Source organism: Kogia breviceps, chromosome 18 (genome assembly GCF_026419965.1).
Source record: "Kogia breviceps isolate mKogBre1 chromosome 18, mKogBre1 haplotype 1, whole genome shotgun sequence".
In the NCBI taxonomy this organism is placed as follows: domain Eukaryota; kingdom Metazoa; phylum Chordata; class Mammalia; order Artiodactyla; family Physeteridae; genus Kogia; species Kogia breviceps.
In genome coordinates this window covers 16,570,779-16,589,164 of record NC_081327.1, presented here as the reverse complement: position 1 = coordinate 16,589,164, position 18,386 = coordinate 16,570,779, and the positions used below count along the sequence as shown (strand labels likewise).

The window sequence follows — 18,386 nt, the reverse complement described above, 5'->3', positions numbered from 1 at the left end:
GCTGCACAGCATGCGGGATCTTAGTTCCCCGATCAGGGATTGAACCCATGCCTCCCGCAGTGGAAGTGTAGAGTCTTAACCACTGGACCACCAGGGAAGTTGCAGGTTTCCTTCTCTTATCATTTCCTTCTGTCTAAGGAACTTCCTGTAGCATTTCTTTTACAGCAGTTCCAACAACTAATTCCCTTAATTTTCTTTCATCTGAGAATATCCTGTATTCCATCTTCACTCCTAAAGGATGTTTTTGCTGGATGTAGAATTCTGGGTCAAGAGGTCTTTTCTTTTAGCTCTTTAAAAATGTTGTGCCAGGGCTTCCCTGGTGGCGCAGTGGTTGAGAATCCGCCTGCCGATGCAGCAGACACGCGTTTGTGTCCTGGTCCGGGAAGATCCCACATGCCGTGGAGCAACTAAGCCTGTGAGCCATGGCCGCTAGGCCTGCGCGTCCGGAGCCTGTGCTCCACAACGGGAGAGGCCACAACAGTGAGAGGCCCGCATACTGCAAAAAAAAAAAAAAAAAAAAAAAAAAAAATGTTGTGCCACTTCCTTCTGGCCTTTTGGTTCCTGATGAGAAACCTATGGTCTTTCACATTGTTGTTCCTGTCCTTGTAGTGATGTGACTTTTCCTCTGGCTGCTTTCAAGATTTTCACTTTGTCTTTGGTTTTTAGCTGTTTGGTAATGATATATCTGCGTGTGCATTTCTTTGAGATTATTTTGTTTGGGGTTTTCTGAATTTCTTGAATCTTTAAGTTTGCCTTTGACCAAATTTGGGACATTTTCAGCCATTATTTTATTCAAATATATTTTGTGCATCACACTCTCGTGCCTCTCCTGAGACTCTGATGACATAAATGTAATACTTTTTGAATTCGTCCTGTAGGTCTTTGAGCCTCTGTTCTGGTTTTCACTCTCTTTTTTTCCCCTCTCTGTTGTTTAAATCAGATAATTTCAATTGCTCTGTCTTCGAGTTCACTGAGTCTTTCCTCTGTCATCTGCATTCTGCTATTGAGCCCATTCAGTGAATTTTTTATTTGGGTTATTGTATTTATATCTTTAATTTCTTTGCTGAGACCTTTTAAAATCTTTTCTTCATTTGTCTTTATTCTTGGAGCAGGGTCATAATAGCTGCTTTAAAGTCTGTCTCATAATTCCAACATTTTTGTCATTTTGGTTTTTGTCATTTGGGGTTGGTGTTTGTTGATTATCTTCTGCAAGTTGAGATTTTCCTGGTTGTTTGTATACCAAGTAAATTTGGCTTGTACTCTGGATACTTTGAATATTACGTAATGAGACCCTGGGTCTTGTTTAAATTCTAAGGAGAATGTTGCCTTTTTGTTTTGTTGTTTTATTTTGCTTTAGCAGACAATCGACCTAATTAGGTTCAGGCTACAAGTTCCAACCCATCTGGGTTGAAATGTCCTTCCGTTTTCAAAGCCTTTAGAGTACTCTTCAGATCTTTCCTGTATGTGCTCTTCCTGCTGGCTGGTCTGGGACCTGGCTGGTAGTTAATCCCATAGTTCTGTTATCAGAGGCTTTGATTTGCTCATGGAATCAGATCCATGAGCTCACAGGTGAGCGAGAAGCTCATAAACCACTATATAGGATCACCCTCTTGAGCTCCTCCTCTTCGTGATCTTCCTGACATTTTCTTCTTCTTCTTTTTTTCTAATAACTTTATTTTATTTATTTATTTTTGGCTGCGTTGGGTCTTTGTTGCTGTGTGTGGGCTTTCTCTAGTTGCAGTGAGCAGGGGCCACTCTTCGTTGTGTGTAGGTTTCTCGTTGCGGAGCATGGGCTCCAGGCGTGCGGGCTTCAGTAGTTGTGGCTCGCGGTCTCTAGAGCGCAGGCTCAGTAGTTGTGGTACGCGGGCCCAGTTGCTCCACGGCATGTGGGATCTTCCTGCACCAGGGATTGAACTTGAGTCCCCTGCATTGGCAGGCCGACTCTCAACCACTGCGCCACCAGGGAAGCCTGATACTTTTCTTTTCTTTTTCTTTTTTTTTTTTTTTTGTGGTATGCTGGTCTCTCACTGTTGTGGCCTCTCCCGTTGCAGAGCGCAGGCTCCGGACGCACAGGCTCAATGGCCATGGCTCACGGGCCCAGCCACTCCGCGGCATGTGGGATCTTCCCAGACCGGGGCACGAACCCGTGTCCCCTGCATCAGCAGGCGGATTCTCAACCACTGCGCCACCAGGGAAGCCCCTGATACTTTTCTTTCAAATTTATTTTTAAAATTTATTTTAAAAATGAAATTAAATTTTTTAAATTAAATTTTTTTTTTTTTGGCCAAGCTGTGTGGCATGTGGGATCTTAGTTCCTTGACCAGGGATCGAACCTGTGCCCCAGGCATTGTGAGCGTGGAGTCGTGATCTTGTTACTTTTGAAGATTACAGGCCAGTATTTTGTAGGTTACCCCTCAATTTGGGCTCATCAGGCATATCCTCAGGATTAGATTCTGGTTCTGCATTTTGGCAGGAACACCTCAGAAGGGATGCTGCTCTGCTTTTGTTGTGTCCTGCCAAGTAGAATACGATGATGATTTTTCCCGTTACTGATGTTCACTTTGATTATTGAGTAAGATCGTGTCTGCCAGACTTCTCCACTGTGAAGTCAGTCTTTTCCCCTTTGTAGTTAAGTACTTTTATTTATTCATTTCTTATTAATTTGTACTTTATCTTTATTACACATTTAAGAGCTTTGAAATATATAAATACCCTGTCCTTCATCAAACTATTTATGTCACTGTGGACCCACGGTTTCCTATTTTATCCGGAGGGATAATTCAGTACTATCATTATTTATTTTAATCCTCCAATTGTGCTAGTTTGTTTAGTTGAAGCCCCTTCAAGTTGGCTTCTGTGTCCTGTTGAAATGTCCCTTTTACCCTCTGAGCATGTCCTCACTTTCTGGGCATAGTAAGATGTTCTGGCCTCATCTTTTTATTTCTCAGCCCCAGCTCTAGAATCAGTCCTTATTCCAAGGTGTCCTGGTTATTTTTAGTGGGCAATGGTATGCTTTTCTTCCTTAATTTTTTTCTATGAAAAGGGTTTACTTTAAAATCATAAATTCCACTATCTTGTATCGGTTTTCCTCACGTGCGTATTTGTAACTCTGCTTCAGAAATTGGAGGTGATGTGGGACTGGGGAGGGACCCCTGGCCGAGAGCAAGGAGAGCTGGTGGTAGAGTCCAGGCCCACCCTGGGCACGTAGCATGCGTGTGTCGTTGACAGAGCCTCTTGTAGCCCCTGACACACGTTCTTCAGTGGTAAAATGGAAGGACTGAAGTGGGTTCGGATCTAGGCCAGTCCTGGGCTCTCTCGTCACTGCTGTTCACACTTAGCACGTTAGATCACTGCATGTCTGTCTGGTGATTAGCTCTTAGGACGTGGGAGCCATGTCTTCTTCATACCTTTGCTCCTTGTTTATAGAATGGAGTGTATACAAAGTCACTGCCTCTTTATTGGCTAACCTGACTCTCCATACCTGGGCTGCTTTTAGGAAGGGTGACGTGTAATTGCAGAGGGGAGCTCCAGGACCATTTTGTTGGCTTGCTCTTGGTGCCCTCCCCATTGTGTGGAGGCCCCCAGTTTTCTCTTCAGCACTTTTATACGAGTACACTGTCTTCACTACCTTTCATGTGGGACCTCTGAAGGCTCGGATAGACTTTTGAAAACAGGACAGAGGCACTGTGCTAGTCCCTACTGCCTTTTTCTGGGTCCTTTGCAATTCTGATTAATGACCTGTTTCCACGTATAGCTTCAACTGCTTCTACCAGTCAGCACAATCTATAGGTGTTGAATCAGAAACACCACAAAAACGATGCCGTGTGAGTGATCATTGTTTAGTTAGGCAGTGCGTGGGTGTGGAGACCCACGTAAATGAGCACAAACATAAGTATGTGTGCATATGATGTACGCATGCGTGCGTGCGTGTGTGTGTGCACGGGTGCCATGTTCTAGAACGCGTGTCTCCTTTCACCCTTGCTTCTTCATTTCTGACTGTTATTTCACTGTTAATACAGGTAAACAAAGGTGTGGATTCACAGACTGAAGGAGAGGGTAGCCGCCCATCCATGGACTTATTCAAAGCCATCTTTGCCAGCTCCTCAGATGAAAAGTCTTCATCCTCTGAGGATGAGCAAGGCGACAGTGAAGACGATCAGGAAGGTACCGGGGAAGCCGACTTCCAAGGTTCCCAGGAGGCTGACTCGGTGGAAACGTCATCTGTGGCACAAGGTATGTCAAATATTTTAGACTTTGGGCTCTAAAAAAGAAAACAGTGATGTTTCTAGAGAAGCTGCTTTCTTCATTTAGTGTGTAGTTTGGAACCAGGATAATTAGCAATTGATGATTTTTTGATGATGTTTTAATCTTTTGTATTTTTTTAAGCTAAAAAAAGTTGTATTTAATTATAGTTAATTTACAATATTATATTAGTTTCAGGTGTACAATATAGTGATTAAAAATTTTTGTAGATTGTACTCCATTTAAAGTTGTTATAAAATATTGGCTATATTCCCTGTGCTGTATAATATATCTTTGTATCTTATATATTTTATGCATAATAGTTTGTATCACTTAATCCCCTACCCCTCGTTTACCCCTCCCACCTTCTCTGTCCCGACTGGTAACCACGAGTATGTTTTCTATGTCTGTGAGTCTGTTTCTGTTTAGTTATATTCATTCAGTTTTATTTTTTAGATTCCACATGTAAGTGATAGCATACAGTATTTGTCTTTCTTTGTCTGAGTTATTTCACTTAGCATAATACCCTCCCAGGTCCATCCATGTTGTTGCAAATGGCAAAATTTCATTCTTTCTTATGGCTGAGTAGGATTCCATTGTGTATATACACCATATCTTCTTCATCCATTCGTCTGTTGATGGACACTTGGGGAGCTTCCATAATCTTGGCTATTATAAATAATGCTGCTGTGAACAATAGGGTGCATGTATCTTTTCAAATTAGAGTTTTCATTTTTTTCTGGAAATATACCCAGCAGTAGAATTGCTGGATCACATGATAGTTCTATTTTTAGTTTTTTGAGGAACCTCTGTACTATCTTCCACAGTGGCTGCACCAGTTTACATTCCCACCAACAATGTACAAGGGTTCTCTTTTCTCTATACCCTCACCAACATTTGTTATTTGTGGTCTGTTTGATGGTAGCCATTCTGACAAGTGTGAGGTGATATCAAAACCAGGATGATGGAAAAAAAAAAAAACAACAACAAGATTTATACCAGCAGTTGTCTTTTCATTATGTTGACAGTTTCCTTTGCTGTGCAAAAGCTTTTTAGTTTAATTAGGTCTTATTTGTTTTTTGTTTTTTAAAAAATATTTATTTAGTTATATATTTATTTATTTGGTTGCACCGGCTCTTAGTTGTGGCAGGCAGGGTCCTTAGTTGCAGCTCCCTGGCTCCATAATTGCAGCACGTGGGCTTCTTAGTTGTGGCATGCGAACTTTTAGTTGCGGCACGCATGCGGGATCTAGTTCCCCAACCAGATATCAAACCCGGGCCCCCTGCATTGGGAGTGCAGAGTCTTACCCACTGGACCTCCAGGAAGGTCCCTTATTTATTTATTTTTGCTTTTGTTTCCTTGCCTTAGTAGACAGATCCAAAAAAATATTTCTATGATTTATAATCTTTTGTATCTTTAAATGGGGTGGAGCAGAGTTCTTTTTTTTTTTTTTTTCTCTCTATCTGGTATAAATCTCTGCTATATTTTTAGGATGTAAAGATGTGTTTGATAACATTGATTTTCCTACTTATCCTAGTTGAGGAGAATTATAAAATAGTAAAATTTTCAGTTAAAAAATAGCTTCTTTTTTTTTTTTAACCTGGTTGCTGATGAGGTGCCAGGATTAGTGGAAAACATTTGGTCATGACATATACAGGGTTTTTTCCTGCTTTCCTCTCTGTAGGGCAGATTGATTGTATGCTCTGGAACAACCATCAGATGGGCATTGCCTGGCACATAAGTGGCACTTGGTAGATGGTGTCTGTTCTCATTACAGTGAGTCTAATACCTTGTTAGTAGCCTGTCCTACTTGTTCTGTTTACCCCAGACAGGAGTTTGGGCATAGGAAAGGAGACTGTCTGGTGCTTGCAAGGGTGGGAGACTTTTCAGATGTTTGGGTGGGTGGACAGAATTTCCCATCTCAGTTTTAGATTGTTCTGCCTGCCCCTTTCAGTCCGTGGTGGACTTGGGTTTAATTTTTGAGGGCCTTTAACCAAAAAGTTACATAGAGATATAAAATATTGTTGGTTCTTAGGTGATTGCAAATGTCAGCCTATTTTTTCTTTGTGAGAAAAAAACAACTTATTTTTTTATTACAGAGTCATATATTACTTGAAAAGTTTAAAAATATAGAAATATAGGGACTTCCCTGGTGGTCCAGTGGTTAAGAATCCGCCTTCTAATGTAGGGGATGCAGGTTTGATCCCTGGTTGGGGAACTAAGATCCCACGTGCCACGGGGCAACTAAGCCTGTATGCTTCCACTACTGTGCCTGCACGTCACAACTAGAGAGCCCAGGTGGTGCAACTACGGAGCCTGTGCGCTCTGGAGCCCGTGCCACAACTAGAGAGAAGCCCAAAGCACGCCAAAACAGAAGATCCCACACGCCACAACTTAGACCTGACGCAGCCAAAAAAAAAGAAAAGAAAAGAAATGTAGAAAGCTTAAGTCTCTGGGAATTCCCCCTTCCCAGAGATAACCACCATTAATGCTTTGATGCATATTTTTCCGGACTTTCCCCATCTTTCTCTCTTCTCTCTGAAAACCTAATCATCTCTTTTTTAAAAACGAGATTATTAATGTGAACACAATAATTTGTTTATATTCAGTTTTTCTCCTCTGATGATTTATCTTGAGTGAAATGAAGCCTTCTGAGCTGGGACATAGTCTTACATCCTGTTTTTTTTAAAAATTAATTAATTAATTAATTTTTGGCTGCATTGGGTCTTCATTGCTGCGTGTGGGCTTTCTCTAGTTGCAGCGAGCGGGGGCCACTCTTGGTTGTGGTGTGTGGGCTTCTCATTGCGGTGGCTTCTCTTGTTGCGGAGCCACGGGTTCTAGGCACGCAGGCTTCACTAGTTGTGGTGCCTGGGCTCAGTAGTTGTGGCTCGCAGGCTCTAGAGCACAGGCTCAGTAGCTGTGACGCACAGGCTTAGTTGCTCCGCAGCACGCGGGGTCTTCCCAGACCAGGGCTCGAACCCGTGTCCCCTGCATTGGCAGGCGGATTCTTAACAACTGCACCACCAGCAAAGCCAAACATCCTGTTTGTTTGTAAGTCTTTATTCTCCTGAGATGGCCCTTCCTTGAGGTTGTGTTTCTACCTTTTATTTTTATTTATTTATTTCAGTTTTTGTGATATTGTATTTAGTCATCTTGGCTGACCTAATCACATTGTTGTTTTTGTTTTTATTTTTGGGCCATGTGGCGTGTGGGGTCTTAGTTCCCTGACCAGGGATCAAACCCACGCCCCCTGCGCTGGAAGTGCAGGGTCATCACCGCTGGACTGCCAGGGAAGTCCCGATGGTGTTTCAACCTTTTAGGTCTCAGGTGATGTGGAGTGTGTGCCACAAGTACCCCCGCCACCCCTGTGGTACAGCCAAGCAGGTGCCCTTGTGTGACCGGCATCCCAGCTCAAATGTCCAGGAGGTCAGAGGTTGGGCCTGTGTGTTCACTGCTGTGTCCTCAACACCTGGCATGAGCTAATTACGCAGGGTGCTGAACGAAAAGCACATGGTATCCGGTAAAAAACAGACGTTAACTGAAGACTCAAGCACATTAGTATTTGGCGTGTATCTAAAATTAATATCCTGGTGTTTTTCAGCTAGTGAGCCAGCACCCCAGGAGCCCGCACCTTTCTTCCCGATTCAGAAGATACAGATAGATGAAAGAGAGGAGTTCGGCCCGCAGCTGCCTCCCGTCTTCTGCCCCAGTGAGTCGAGAGCTCCTTATGTCATCTGTTTGCATTGGGGCCAGAGTCTCCCCCAAGATAGGACAACTCTAACCACATTGTTCTGTCTGCCAACGTAATCCAGCATGAGGCTGACCAAATATTTATGTTTGTTTCTAGTTTATCCGTTCTCAGCCATGTTTGGAAAATCAGTGCTTCCACCTCGCGCCTAAAATGATAGCTGTTGCTTTTCAGCCTTAGAGTACTTTAATTTTTTTTTTTAACTTTTTAACAGATAGGGCCCTAAGTATCTCAAATTTTGTCACGTATAGAGATAAAAAAGTAAAAATCTAGGGCACAAAGAGGGGATAGGAATTGTAGGGAGAAGGATATTCTGAGACTTCTTTGTACTTTGGCTAATGCAGCAAATAAAATAAAACTAATCCTTTCAGAATTAAATACAGCTCATCCTCCTCCCCCAGTATCTGTTAACAACTTCTGTTCAGTGCCAGCTTAAACTGACATCTCCTGTTAAAATGTTTAGACTGGTTGGCATCTCTTTGAAAGCTGAGTCAACAAACATCTGATAATAGGGCCCAGACATAGAAATGACATAAAATTCTATTATCTACTTTATAGTTTCCTGTAGTGCCCACATATGCATATTGGCTTGGTTAATTAACCCAGCCTTCAAAGAGATGAAAGCAGAGAGGAGTCAAATGTGTGAAGTTTTGAAAAATTGTGGTGAATGTATTTCTCATTTGTGTAATTGTTCAGATCTTTAGTTTAAAGTAAGTGTCGGCACTTGAAAGCTAAGTTAGTTATGCCCATTTCCCAGATGGTTCTTGATAACTCTGTAATAGTTGATAACTTAATTTGGTCTGTGGGCTATTTTCCAAAAACTAGCATCAAAAAAAAAAAGTTTGGGGAGGTCAACTTGGGAAATACTTGACCAAACTGTAGGACTAGAAAATTGCAGGCATCGGTTAACCGGGTTTGGGAAATAAACCATACTCCTGAAATACCTTGGAATTTTTCTTTAGGTAGAAAAAAGTTGATTTAATGACTTACACTGTTTCTGCTATAGATAATTTTCTGCTGGTTTGATGACCTGGAAGTTAATGACCTATGAAAACGTTTCGGTCAGAATTTGGAGGTGGAGAAGTGGAGCGCGTGCAACTTTAGTCTTTTTTTTTTTTTTTTTTTTAATTTAATTTAATTTATTTTTTTATAAAGCAGGTTCTTATTAGTTATCCATTTTATACATATTAGTGTATACATGTCAGTCCCAATCTCCCAATTCAACCCACCACCACCACCACCACCCCTGCCACTTTCCCCCCTTGGTGTCCATACATTTGTTCTTTACATCCATGTCTCTATTTCTGCCATGTTTAGTCATTTTTAATGATCACGTATATCGTTTTGGTGCTAATTTTTTAGTGTTTTTGCTTATAAGACAAACTCACATGAAATGTGCTTTTGTAAAGGGTGGACGGTGTCAGCGGGGTGGACAATTATGTGCCAGATTCTGGGCTATGGGATTCATGTGCATGGTCCCATCTAATCCTCTCTGTGTCCCCCAAAGGATAGGGATTCTTATTTTCCCCATTTTTCAGACAGGAAAACAGACTTGGAGAGGTTTAGCAACATGCCGAAGATCACAGACCCGCTGACAGAGCCAGATTCAGACTCTGGTCTATCTCTGAGTTTACCTGAGGTTGTTAGATGACAGAAGGCTTGTAGGCATTCTGGTCTGACTTTATCTTCATCTGGCAGATAAGACTGTGGCCAGACACCAGTTGGATCACTCTGGTCTTAGGTTGAGGTTTCTGGCAGTTTCTAAATATAGATCTACAACATGATATGCTAATCTGCTTGTTTATCAGTGAGGCAGGGCAGGAGTTCTGCCTTAATGGTAAACATCTGTCTACGTCAGATTCCTAACTAAGTAATTTAGCCTTCTTTTCCCCTATAGTCTATGAGTTATGTCTTTATTACATTCGTGTTTCAGATGCTCGTCAGAAACTTGAGGCACCTCTCAAAGAGAAACATAAAAAGAACAAAGAAAAACACAAGACCAAGAAAGAGCACAGACGGAAGAAAGAGAAGGTAACTTCTGGGTGTGCCAGGATCAGTGTGTGGGGTCAGACGCCCCTGCTTCTGTCGTCAGGACCAGACTCCAGGGGTGTCCCATGAAGCCAGTCAAGATGGAGGCCACAGGTCTCTCTACACCTTGACAGAAATGCTGAGAGTCAATGGAAACCCTCGATTTTCAGAAAAACTTTGTTTTTTTGTTTTGTTTTGACCACACCACACGTCATGCGGCATCTTCCCTGACCAGAGATCGAACCCACGCCCCCTGCCGTGAAGCACAGAGTCTAACCACTGGACCACCAGGGAAGTCCTGTTTTTCTTTTAGACAGAACATCTTAATTTATTCAGTTCTACTTAAATTTTTTTTTTTTTTTACTCATGAACATTAAAAAGCAGGAAAAAGGACATTTAAATATCTTAGAGTTGAGAATTCCCTGGCGGTCCAGTGGTTAGGACTCGGGACTTTCACTGAGGGGGCCAGGTTCAATCCCTGGCCGGGGAACTAAGATCCTGCAAGTTGCTTGGCCAAAAAAGTAAATTAAATAAATAAATAAATATCTTAGAGTAATGGTTGAGTATTAGATAACAGAATAGTTAATTACTGTGTTTAAGAAAACAGTTGTTTTTAATAAAATATTTAGATAATGAATAAAAACATTTGATATTGATTATCATTCAATATTAAAGGAAGGTATGAGTTTGAACAATTCTCAACTACTTTGTCATCATTACAAATAGAGATTTGGGTCTGTAGCTTGCCATTTGAAGTAATGGACACTTAAAGAACACTGTTGACACCGCTGTCTCAACACCCATGTCTTCTTTTGAGTTATGGCACAGGCTTTTAATTCAGTTAATGTTAGTGCTGGGTACCCACAGTGATCTGGGTAGTAGTAGAATTGATTAGAAACAGTTCCTCTTTTGGCTACCAGAAAAAAGAATTCTTGAGCATGGAAGGTAAGAGAAGTTCTCCTAGAGTGAAAGGAAAGAAACTGGTGATGACAGATTTGAAAACCAAACTCACGTGTTTCTCACCGGCGTATGTGCTGTTCTCTGACCTTCTACCAGTTTCTTCTTTGTGCTTTTCCAGGGAGCTTGCCATCCTGATATGTGGTTTGTCACACATGGCTAAAAAAATGGAGCAGGCAGGTTCACGGGGTGGGGATGGGGTCACCTTGGAAGAGATGGGGGCTGAGTGTCATGATGGGGTCCTGCCTGTGCCTGCTTGGTTCTGCTGTGTCTGTTGCCAGAAGATCAATTTTGTGAGCGTATGCGCGGTGGAGAGTGTGCCCAGTTGTGTGTCCTGGTCTGTCCCACACCAGGCTAAAGCTCCGCCAAGGGAAGTTTTTTGTTTTTGAATGACTCCAGCAACCAAATGCCTCATTAGCCTACCACTGCACGGAATTAGGAAGGGAAACACCCATTTGTTCTCCTCGATTGTTTATTTATTTATTTCAGAAAAAGAAACACCGGAAGCACAAACACAAAGGCAAGCAAAAGAATAAAAAGTCAGAGAAAAGTAGTAGTTCCGAGAGTACGGACAGCAGTGACAGCCAGAGCGATGAAGAAGGGGCCGCAGACCTGTCACCCCAGGAACTGCTGAGACGGTAGGTGACAGGAGACAGTAGGCTTTCAGACACCCTCAGAGGCTCGTTGAAACCTTGCCGTGTTTGCATAGAGGGAAATGTCAGAAATGATAAATTTGTGCATTAACTCGTTTTTTTAAAAGTTAACTTTTAATTGCATAAGTAATATGTAAACATATTATCATTGTGAAAATTCAGATCTTACAGGTTTGAAGTGGCCCGTGACCAATTCCCCAAATCTCTCTTCTCTCCACAGTAACCTCTCACCTGTTGCTTTGTAAGTCTGAAGGCTTTTTGTGCAGCCACACACACATGCGCGCACACACACACGCACACACACGCACAGAGGTACACGTGCATTTTGTTGCACATTTTTAATATAAATAATATAACTTTATGTAGCATAAATCTAGAGGGAACGAACATTTAGAAGGAATAAATATCACCAAATTGTTTCCAAAAGTGGCTCTATCCATTTAAATTATGAAAGCACCTTGTTATTACATCAGTTACAAATAGCACAGAGATGTTTGCCAGCCTGATGGGTGAAGAATGGCATGTCATCTTCATTGCATTTCCCGAATGAGTAATGAGGCTGAGCAGCCTTTCCTATGTGTCTCAGCAGCCTTTCCTGTGTGTCCCAGCCTTTGCCATGAGCTCTTCTGTGAATAAAGTGCTCCTGTCCTTTGCACAATATTCTGTTTTCTGTTAGATTTTGATACTGGTTTTTAGGTACTATTTTTATTGATTTTTAGGAATTAAAAAATAATTCTGGATATTAATCCTTTGTGTTTTAGAGTGTTACCTGTTATATGACTTTTAACAATCTTTGTTGAACAGAAACTTTAATTTTGGGGACACTCAGTTTTATGAATTTTTGGGGTATTGTTGGTATGTTTTACATTTTGTCTCTTTAAGGCCTTCCCTAGTGTAAGCTTTTGTGTATGTATATAGACTGTTCTCATGCTTTTGTAGTTTTGTTTTGGTTTAACCTCTTTGAATTGTTTTATTTTCCTTTTTTTGTGTGAACAGACTAGGGTAGGCATCCAACTTACCTTTCTCCAGATAGATGGCTGGTTGTATTAGAGTGAGTAGGCGAGCTGCAATGAAAAAGAACCCTCTCAACCCATTGGCACAGCACAATGGAGCATAAGTTAAATTGAGAAAGGTACTCAGGATCCCAGTTTGTTCCACTCTAGCACGTGGCCCTCGGAGGAGCCGAGGGGAACGGGTTGGAGGATAGTCTTGGAGGTTGTCATGGTCCTGCCTGGAAGTCGCTGTCTTCCCTTCCCCTCCGTGCAACGGGCTGGAGCAGCTGGGTGGCCCTGCCCGGCCAGCACGGGACCAGGTAGGGCAAGTCCAGCTGTGGGCCCAGGGTGACGGGGGCCATGGCAGGCGCGAGCCCTGGCCACTCGGCCCCACCGGTGCTCTGGGCTGTTCAGGGAGGTGTAGCTTGATCAGATTCTAAACGCCTGTGCCCGTGCGGATCTGTTCCTGGATTCTCTGTTCTGGTCTCTTAGCCATTTTTCTCTTTTTTCATCCACCCTCTTTTAACTACTCTGGCCTTATAGTATATTTTGCCGTCTGGAAAGACAAGTGCCACTGCCTGTTCTTTTTCATTTATTTCTTTAGAATGGATAGGACCTTCTCATGGTTCAGAAACAATACGGGGGCTTCCCTGGTGGCGCAGTGGTTGAGAGTCCGCCTGCCGATGCGGGAGACATGGGTTCGTGCCCTGGTCCGGGAGGATCCCACATGCCGCGGAGCGACTAAGCCCGTGAGCCGTGGCTGCTGGGCCTGCGCGTCCGGAGCCTGTGCTCCGCAACGGGAGAGGCCACAGCAGTGAGAGGCCCGCATACCGCAAAAAAAAAAAAAGATACAATACAGATATGAGCATTTCAGTTTAATCCAGAGCCCCCTGAAGCGGCTATGTTGATCCACGTTTCCCTTTCCTCGGTGCGTGTCAGTGGTGACAGGGGTGGGCCAGGCACTGTGGGGCTCTTTTAATCCTCACATAAGGCTGTGACTTGTGTCCCCTCCTCTCACCGGTGGGGAAAGCAAGGCCCAGGGAGGCCCACTGACCCTCAACAACACCTGATATTTTCACCCTTGACCGTTTGGGGCCATGTGATGAGTCATTCCTGCGGGGAGGCATTTGTGCTTGCACACGTGGAAGCCCCTCAGTGCCCATAGGGAGGGGGTGGTGGGGTGGGCTGAGCACAGCAGTCAGAAAATGTGGGCAGGTAGCTGTGTGCTGACTTGCGTCTAAAACTTACCATTCAGAAACCAGAAGCTGCAGAACAGTGTATATGCCTGGTACTGTTGTCCTCAGGCCTTTGGATTTCCCCGCATGCACATGTATGTACATCCTTGCATAGAAAAGGACTGGAGGGGTTCTTAGACCCTTGAGAGCGCTTATCTCTGAGGCAGGGGACTGGGATAGAGGGAATGCAGAGTCTGAGGTGTGAAATGTATTAAAGTATTACTCTTGTGGTTGCTAAAGGTATAGTTTCCATAGCCCCTCACCCCACCCCTAAGCTTCCTATGTTCTCCCCAGGGAGCCTGGAGGGGGCCCCTCCATCGTTTGTGCCTCACTCCACTCTGTGTATTGCCTGTTGGCATCTGTCTCCTGCAGGGGGCATTTTGAGCGTCACGACCACATGGGTCTTACTTGCATCCCCAGCGCCTGGCTGAGGTGTCACTCTTGTCAAGGGCCCCTGCTGCTTTCCTTCAGTGACGGCACAGCCTAGTTCTGGATGGACTTGCTGTCTGGCCCCTCCATCCCCTCCCCAGGAGACACTGATCTTCCTCCTGTCCCTGTAAGTTAGCTTTGCCCATTCTAGAATTCCACAGGCGTGGAAACATACAGTTAAGTACACTCTTTAGTGCATTCACACTGTAAGTTCCCAGCTCCGTGCATGTTCACTCCCTGAATATACCTAGAGCAAGGAATAAACCGGCACTCCAGAAGCCGCTCCCACTTAGCATCCCCACCCCCGCCCCCCAAAGGTAACCACTCTGGCTTCTATCACCGCTGATTACTCTTGCCTGTGTTTCAGATTTATTTAAGGGACCCATGTACTGTGAACTCTTGCCTCTGGCTTGTGAGATTCCTCTGTATTGTCGTAGCAGCAGCTGGTTCGTTCTCATTGCCATAGAGTGTTCCTTTGTGGGAAATACCACAGAGTACCCATCTGTTCCGCTGTTGGGGGCATTTGGCTTCCCACTTTGGGACTGTAGAGCACGGATCTAGAGTCAGTGTGACCCAGCTCTTCTTGGTGAGTAGAGCCGCCATGAACATTCTTGTGTACATGAAGCTGAGATTTAAGACTGACAGCTCGGGAGCTTTTGGCCCTGGAGCAAACATGGTTTTGTTTTTTGTTTTTTTAGTTCCTTCCCAAAGGTCATACATGAGATAGGTGGGTGCAACCAGGATTAGAACTTGTTTTTATAAAAGGGTCTTAATTTGAGATGTGGAGGAGTGAGTCTCTCTGTGTGTTTTGGGGGGAACAGAATCTTCAGAGTGCAGAGTAAACGGTACTTTCTTTCATGGTGTGGGTCATCCTCTGTATTTTGTGCCACTTTGGCTCAGGGAGGGGCCTGGCATTCTTCTCCCCCGCTGAACTGTCTGGTTTTTCCGTTTGTATCTAACTTTCCTCCTCTCTCTCTTTTATTTCCTTTTCTAGGCTGAAGCGTCTTCCACTAAGGAGGCAGTAATTGAATTCTGCCCTGGCCTGTCCCAGTACCAGATCTCCTCCAGGATGGAAGTTCATTGGTCACTCGGTTAATAGATTGTATAGATTGTATTTATATGTAAATTTTTGCTGTAAAATAATTTTTAAAAAAACATTGACATTTCAAAGCTTGCCTTGGAAGGTTGCTGAAATTGATTTCTATTTTTAACTTCTGTTAGTGTCAGAGGAAAAAACTCAGACTGTACAGTTTAATTAAAATGGCGTTTTTCTATTTTTTTCTTGATTTTTCATTTCCTGAAACTTTAAAAAAGAAATGAAAAGCAAAGGCTTTTCTCTGGTTTTGTTGTGAAGAAAACCAGGTTCAGATAAGGACAGTCTGACTTACTTAAGGACCCGTGTGGGAGGGAGGTGGTCACTTTCCCATGTTTTCCTGGGGAGTGTGGTTCCTCCCTCATGTGGTTGGTGCTGGTGGCCAGGAGCCAAGTGGGCAGCACAGTACCAGGATCCTGGCAGGTGGCCTCAGCCTCTCGGGGTAGATGCCACCAAAGTGTCTGAGAAAAGCACTGGGACCAAGAGTGGAAGAGTGTGCGCCCACACCCTGGGTCACACAAGCTCCAGGTCTTTGCACTGCAGCCCTGGGTCCCTGCTCTGAGGCTGCCTCATCTGCCCTGACGAGACCTTTAGAAAAAGTCTAGAGTGCAGAGGTTTTTTTCTATTATCAAAGTAACATCATAGAAAAATCAGAACAATTGTAAAAGGAGAAAGAAGGAAGAAAATCACTTCTACTTCTACCCGCCAGGGGTGACAATCTTGCTCTTTTGTTATAAGTCCATGCAGTCATTTTCTAGCATTGAGTCTGCTCCCGGACAAGAGGTGACTTTTTTTTTAAAGTTTTTAAAAATAATTAATTAATTAATTAATCTGTTTTTGGCTGTGTTGGGTCTTCATTGCTGTGCGCGGGCTCTCTCTAGTTGCGGTGAGTGTGGGCTACTCTTTTTTTTCTTTAAACATCTTTATTGGAGTATAATTGCTTTACAATGGTGTGTTAGTTTCTGCTTTACAGCAAAGTGAATCGGTAAGTGGGCTTCTCATTGCAATGGCGTCTCTTGTTGTGGAGCACGGGCTCTAGGCGCGCAGGCTTCAGTAGTTGTGGCTCGCAGGCTCTAGAGCACAGGCTCAGTAGTTGTGGTGCACTGGCTTAGTTGCTCCGCGGCATGTGGGATCTTCCGGGACCAGGGATCGAACCCATGTCCCCTGCATTGGCAGGCGGCTTCTAAACCACTGCGCCACCAGGGGAGTCCCAAGAGGTGACATTTTGTTCTTTGGTATTTCATTGGCATTATGACAGGTATTTCCCTCACGTGCTTATATATTTTGTGTACCTACCCCTAACATCTGCATCTTAATTAATCCTGGGCACATTCTATAATTTATGGACCGTTTCTCTGTTGTTGACGGTGAAGTGGGTTGGCCAGGAGCCCCCTACAAAGGCAGAAGACACACAGATCATTCCGGGAGGCGGAGCCAGGAAGACCCTAAGCGAGGCCGCAAGGATGGGGCCGCCGGTTTCACACACTTGGCCTCATTCCTTTTACGCCCAGAACTAGAAGTCCATTTTTCTGTGGCTAACCGTGTTGGGCGTTGAGCGGAAGCAGCGAGATCTCCGGGCTCAGGAAGGGCGCGTGGGTCCCAAGGCGGGGGCGCGGGCGCGTGGCGCCACCGTTCATGGCCAGGCCGGGCTCCGAGATGGCCTCCCAGCTCCCGGGCGCCCCCAGCTCCGCAAAAGCCCTGGACCAGGACGGGAAGACTGCGCTCTGGAGAAGTAACGTGCAGCTGTCCTCGCTCCACATCCGCGATGCCGCACATCGGCCCCGCAAGCTGCCCTGGGTAGCCCTGGTCAGGGCCTGCGGCCGCTTCAAGCTCTCGCTCTTAGAGGCGCGGCGGGGCCGGTTGCTGCCCTCTCTTAACCCCCTGGCCGTGGGCAATGACTTGCCACCGCCGGAGAAGCACTGGATGCCTGAGAAGGCAGCGTTCTGGGGCGACCAGGAACCCCTCTCCAAGGTCAGAACCGCCCCCAAGGGGAGGGGGTGTGGCTTGTTCCCAACAGGTAGGGAGAGCTCAAGAGCTGGCAAGAGGGGACCTGGGAGGGAGCCACCTGGCTTGCTAGGCCCAGGCACACCTAGTGGGCAAAGTGGCTGCTGGGCGTTGGGGGCAGCTGGAGGAGAGGCCGGGTGGCCCAGGGAAACCATCCTGGGGGAGGGGGACCCCACCCAACCCAGATCCTGTGGGCTCTGGCTGAGCCTCACAAATGTCCCCATGGTGACCCTCCCAAGTGCATGCCCTGGGGTCAGTGAGGGAGCCCTGTCACCCATGAAACAGCACTAGAAGCAACAGAAAACTTAGAATAACAATAATACAGAAATAAAAACCCCCAAACACTACTTTGTATTCTAAATGATATTTGAGAGACAATGCATTGCTGAAAAGAAAGCTGCTGGCTGGGAAGAAGAAATAATCTGTGAACAGAGAGAAGTCTTGGGGATGAGAAAGAGGATTTCCAAACGAAAATCCTCCATAGAGGCTTTAAAACCAGAGCAGAGAACTGGAACAGAAAATTAGAAAACAATCTCGTGGGATTCTCTGAGAACTCAGAGAAAAAGTATAAAGGAACAATAATTATGAGAGAAAAGAGAAGAGGAAGGCAGGGGAGATGCAGAAGAGCCAGTAAATATATGAGGTATTGGGGTGGGGGGAGGGAGCAGGAGGAGGAAAGAAACACAGAAGGAAACAAGGAAATCTCCCTGGGCTGAAGAAGGACTGGAGTGCTCATGTGGAAAGAGATAGTCAAGTTCACTGCAAGACTGGAGGGAAATAAAACCTACAGGTGGTGAATGCCTGCACTGCAAGGGTAGGAGCAAGGCTGTCCCTTTTCCAATGCAGATGGAAAAGCCTGGGATCAGACTGAGATGGAAGCTTCTCCAGCTGTCAGAGGACCTCGGAGCTGAGTCCACAACTGGGCCTGTCGAATGGCTGACTGTCTCGGCCAGTCCACCACAGGGGTGCATTGGGGTCTCCATGCGGAAGTCTGTTTGAAGAGAA

At 44.7% G+C, this 18,386-nt stretch overlaps 2 protein-coding genes across 2 annotated transcripts in view; both read left to right on the top strand.

Moving 5' to 3' along the window:
• The window catches only part of GPATCH1 (G-patch domain containing 1), a 44,531-nt gene extending 28,318 nt beyond the window's left edge, over positions 1 to 16,213 (top strand). Inside the window, exons 16-20 of the mRNA XM_059046025.2 lie at positions 4,020 to 4,233; positions 7,844 to 7,951; positions 9,924 to 10,021; positions 11,465 to 11,613; positions 15,279 to 16,213. Coding sequence (XP_058902008.1) covers positions 4,020 to 4,233; positions 7,844 to 7,951; positions 9,924 to 10,021; positions 11,465 to 11,613; positions 15,279 to 15,309 — 600 coding nt within the window. The 3' untranslated portion in view covers positions 15,310 to 16,213. The remainder of the gene's footprint in view (positions 1 to 4,019; positions 4,234 to 7,843; positions 7,952 to 9,923; positions 10,022 to 11,464; positions 11,614 to 15,278) is intronic.
• A 799-nt stretch (positions 16,214 to 17,012) lies between these two features.
• The window catches only part of WDR88 (WD repeat domain 88), a 44,828-nt gene continuing 43,454 nt past the window's right edge, over positions 17,013 to 18,386 (top strand). Inside the window, exon 1 of the mRNA XM_059045699.1 lies at positions 17,013 to 17,348. Within this exon, the coding sequence (XP_058901682.1) occupies positions 17,013 to 17,348 (336 nt within the window). The remainder of the gene's footprint in view (positions 17,349 to 18,386) is intronic.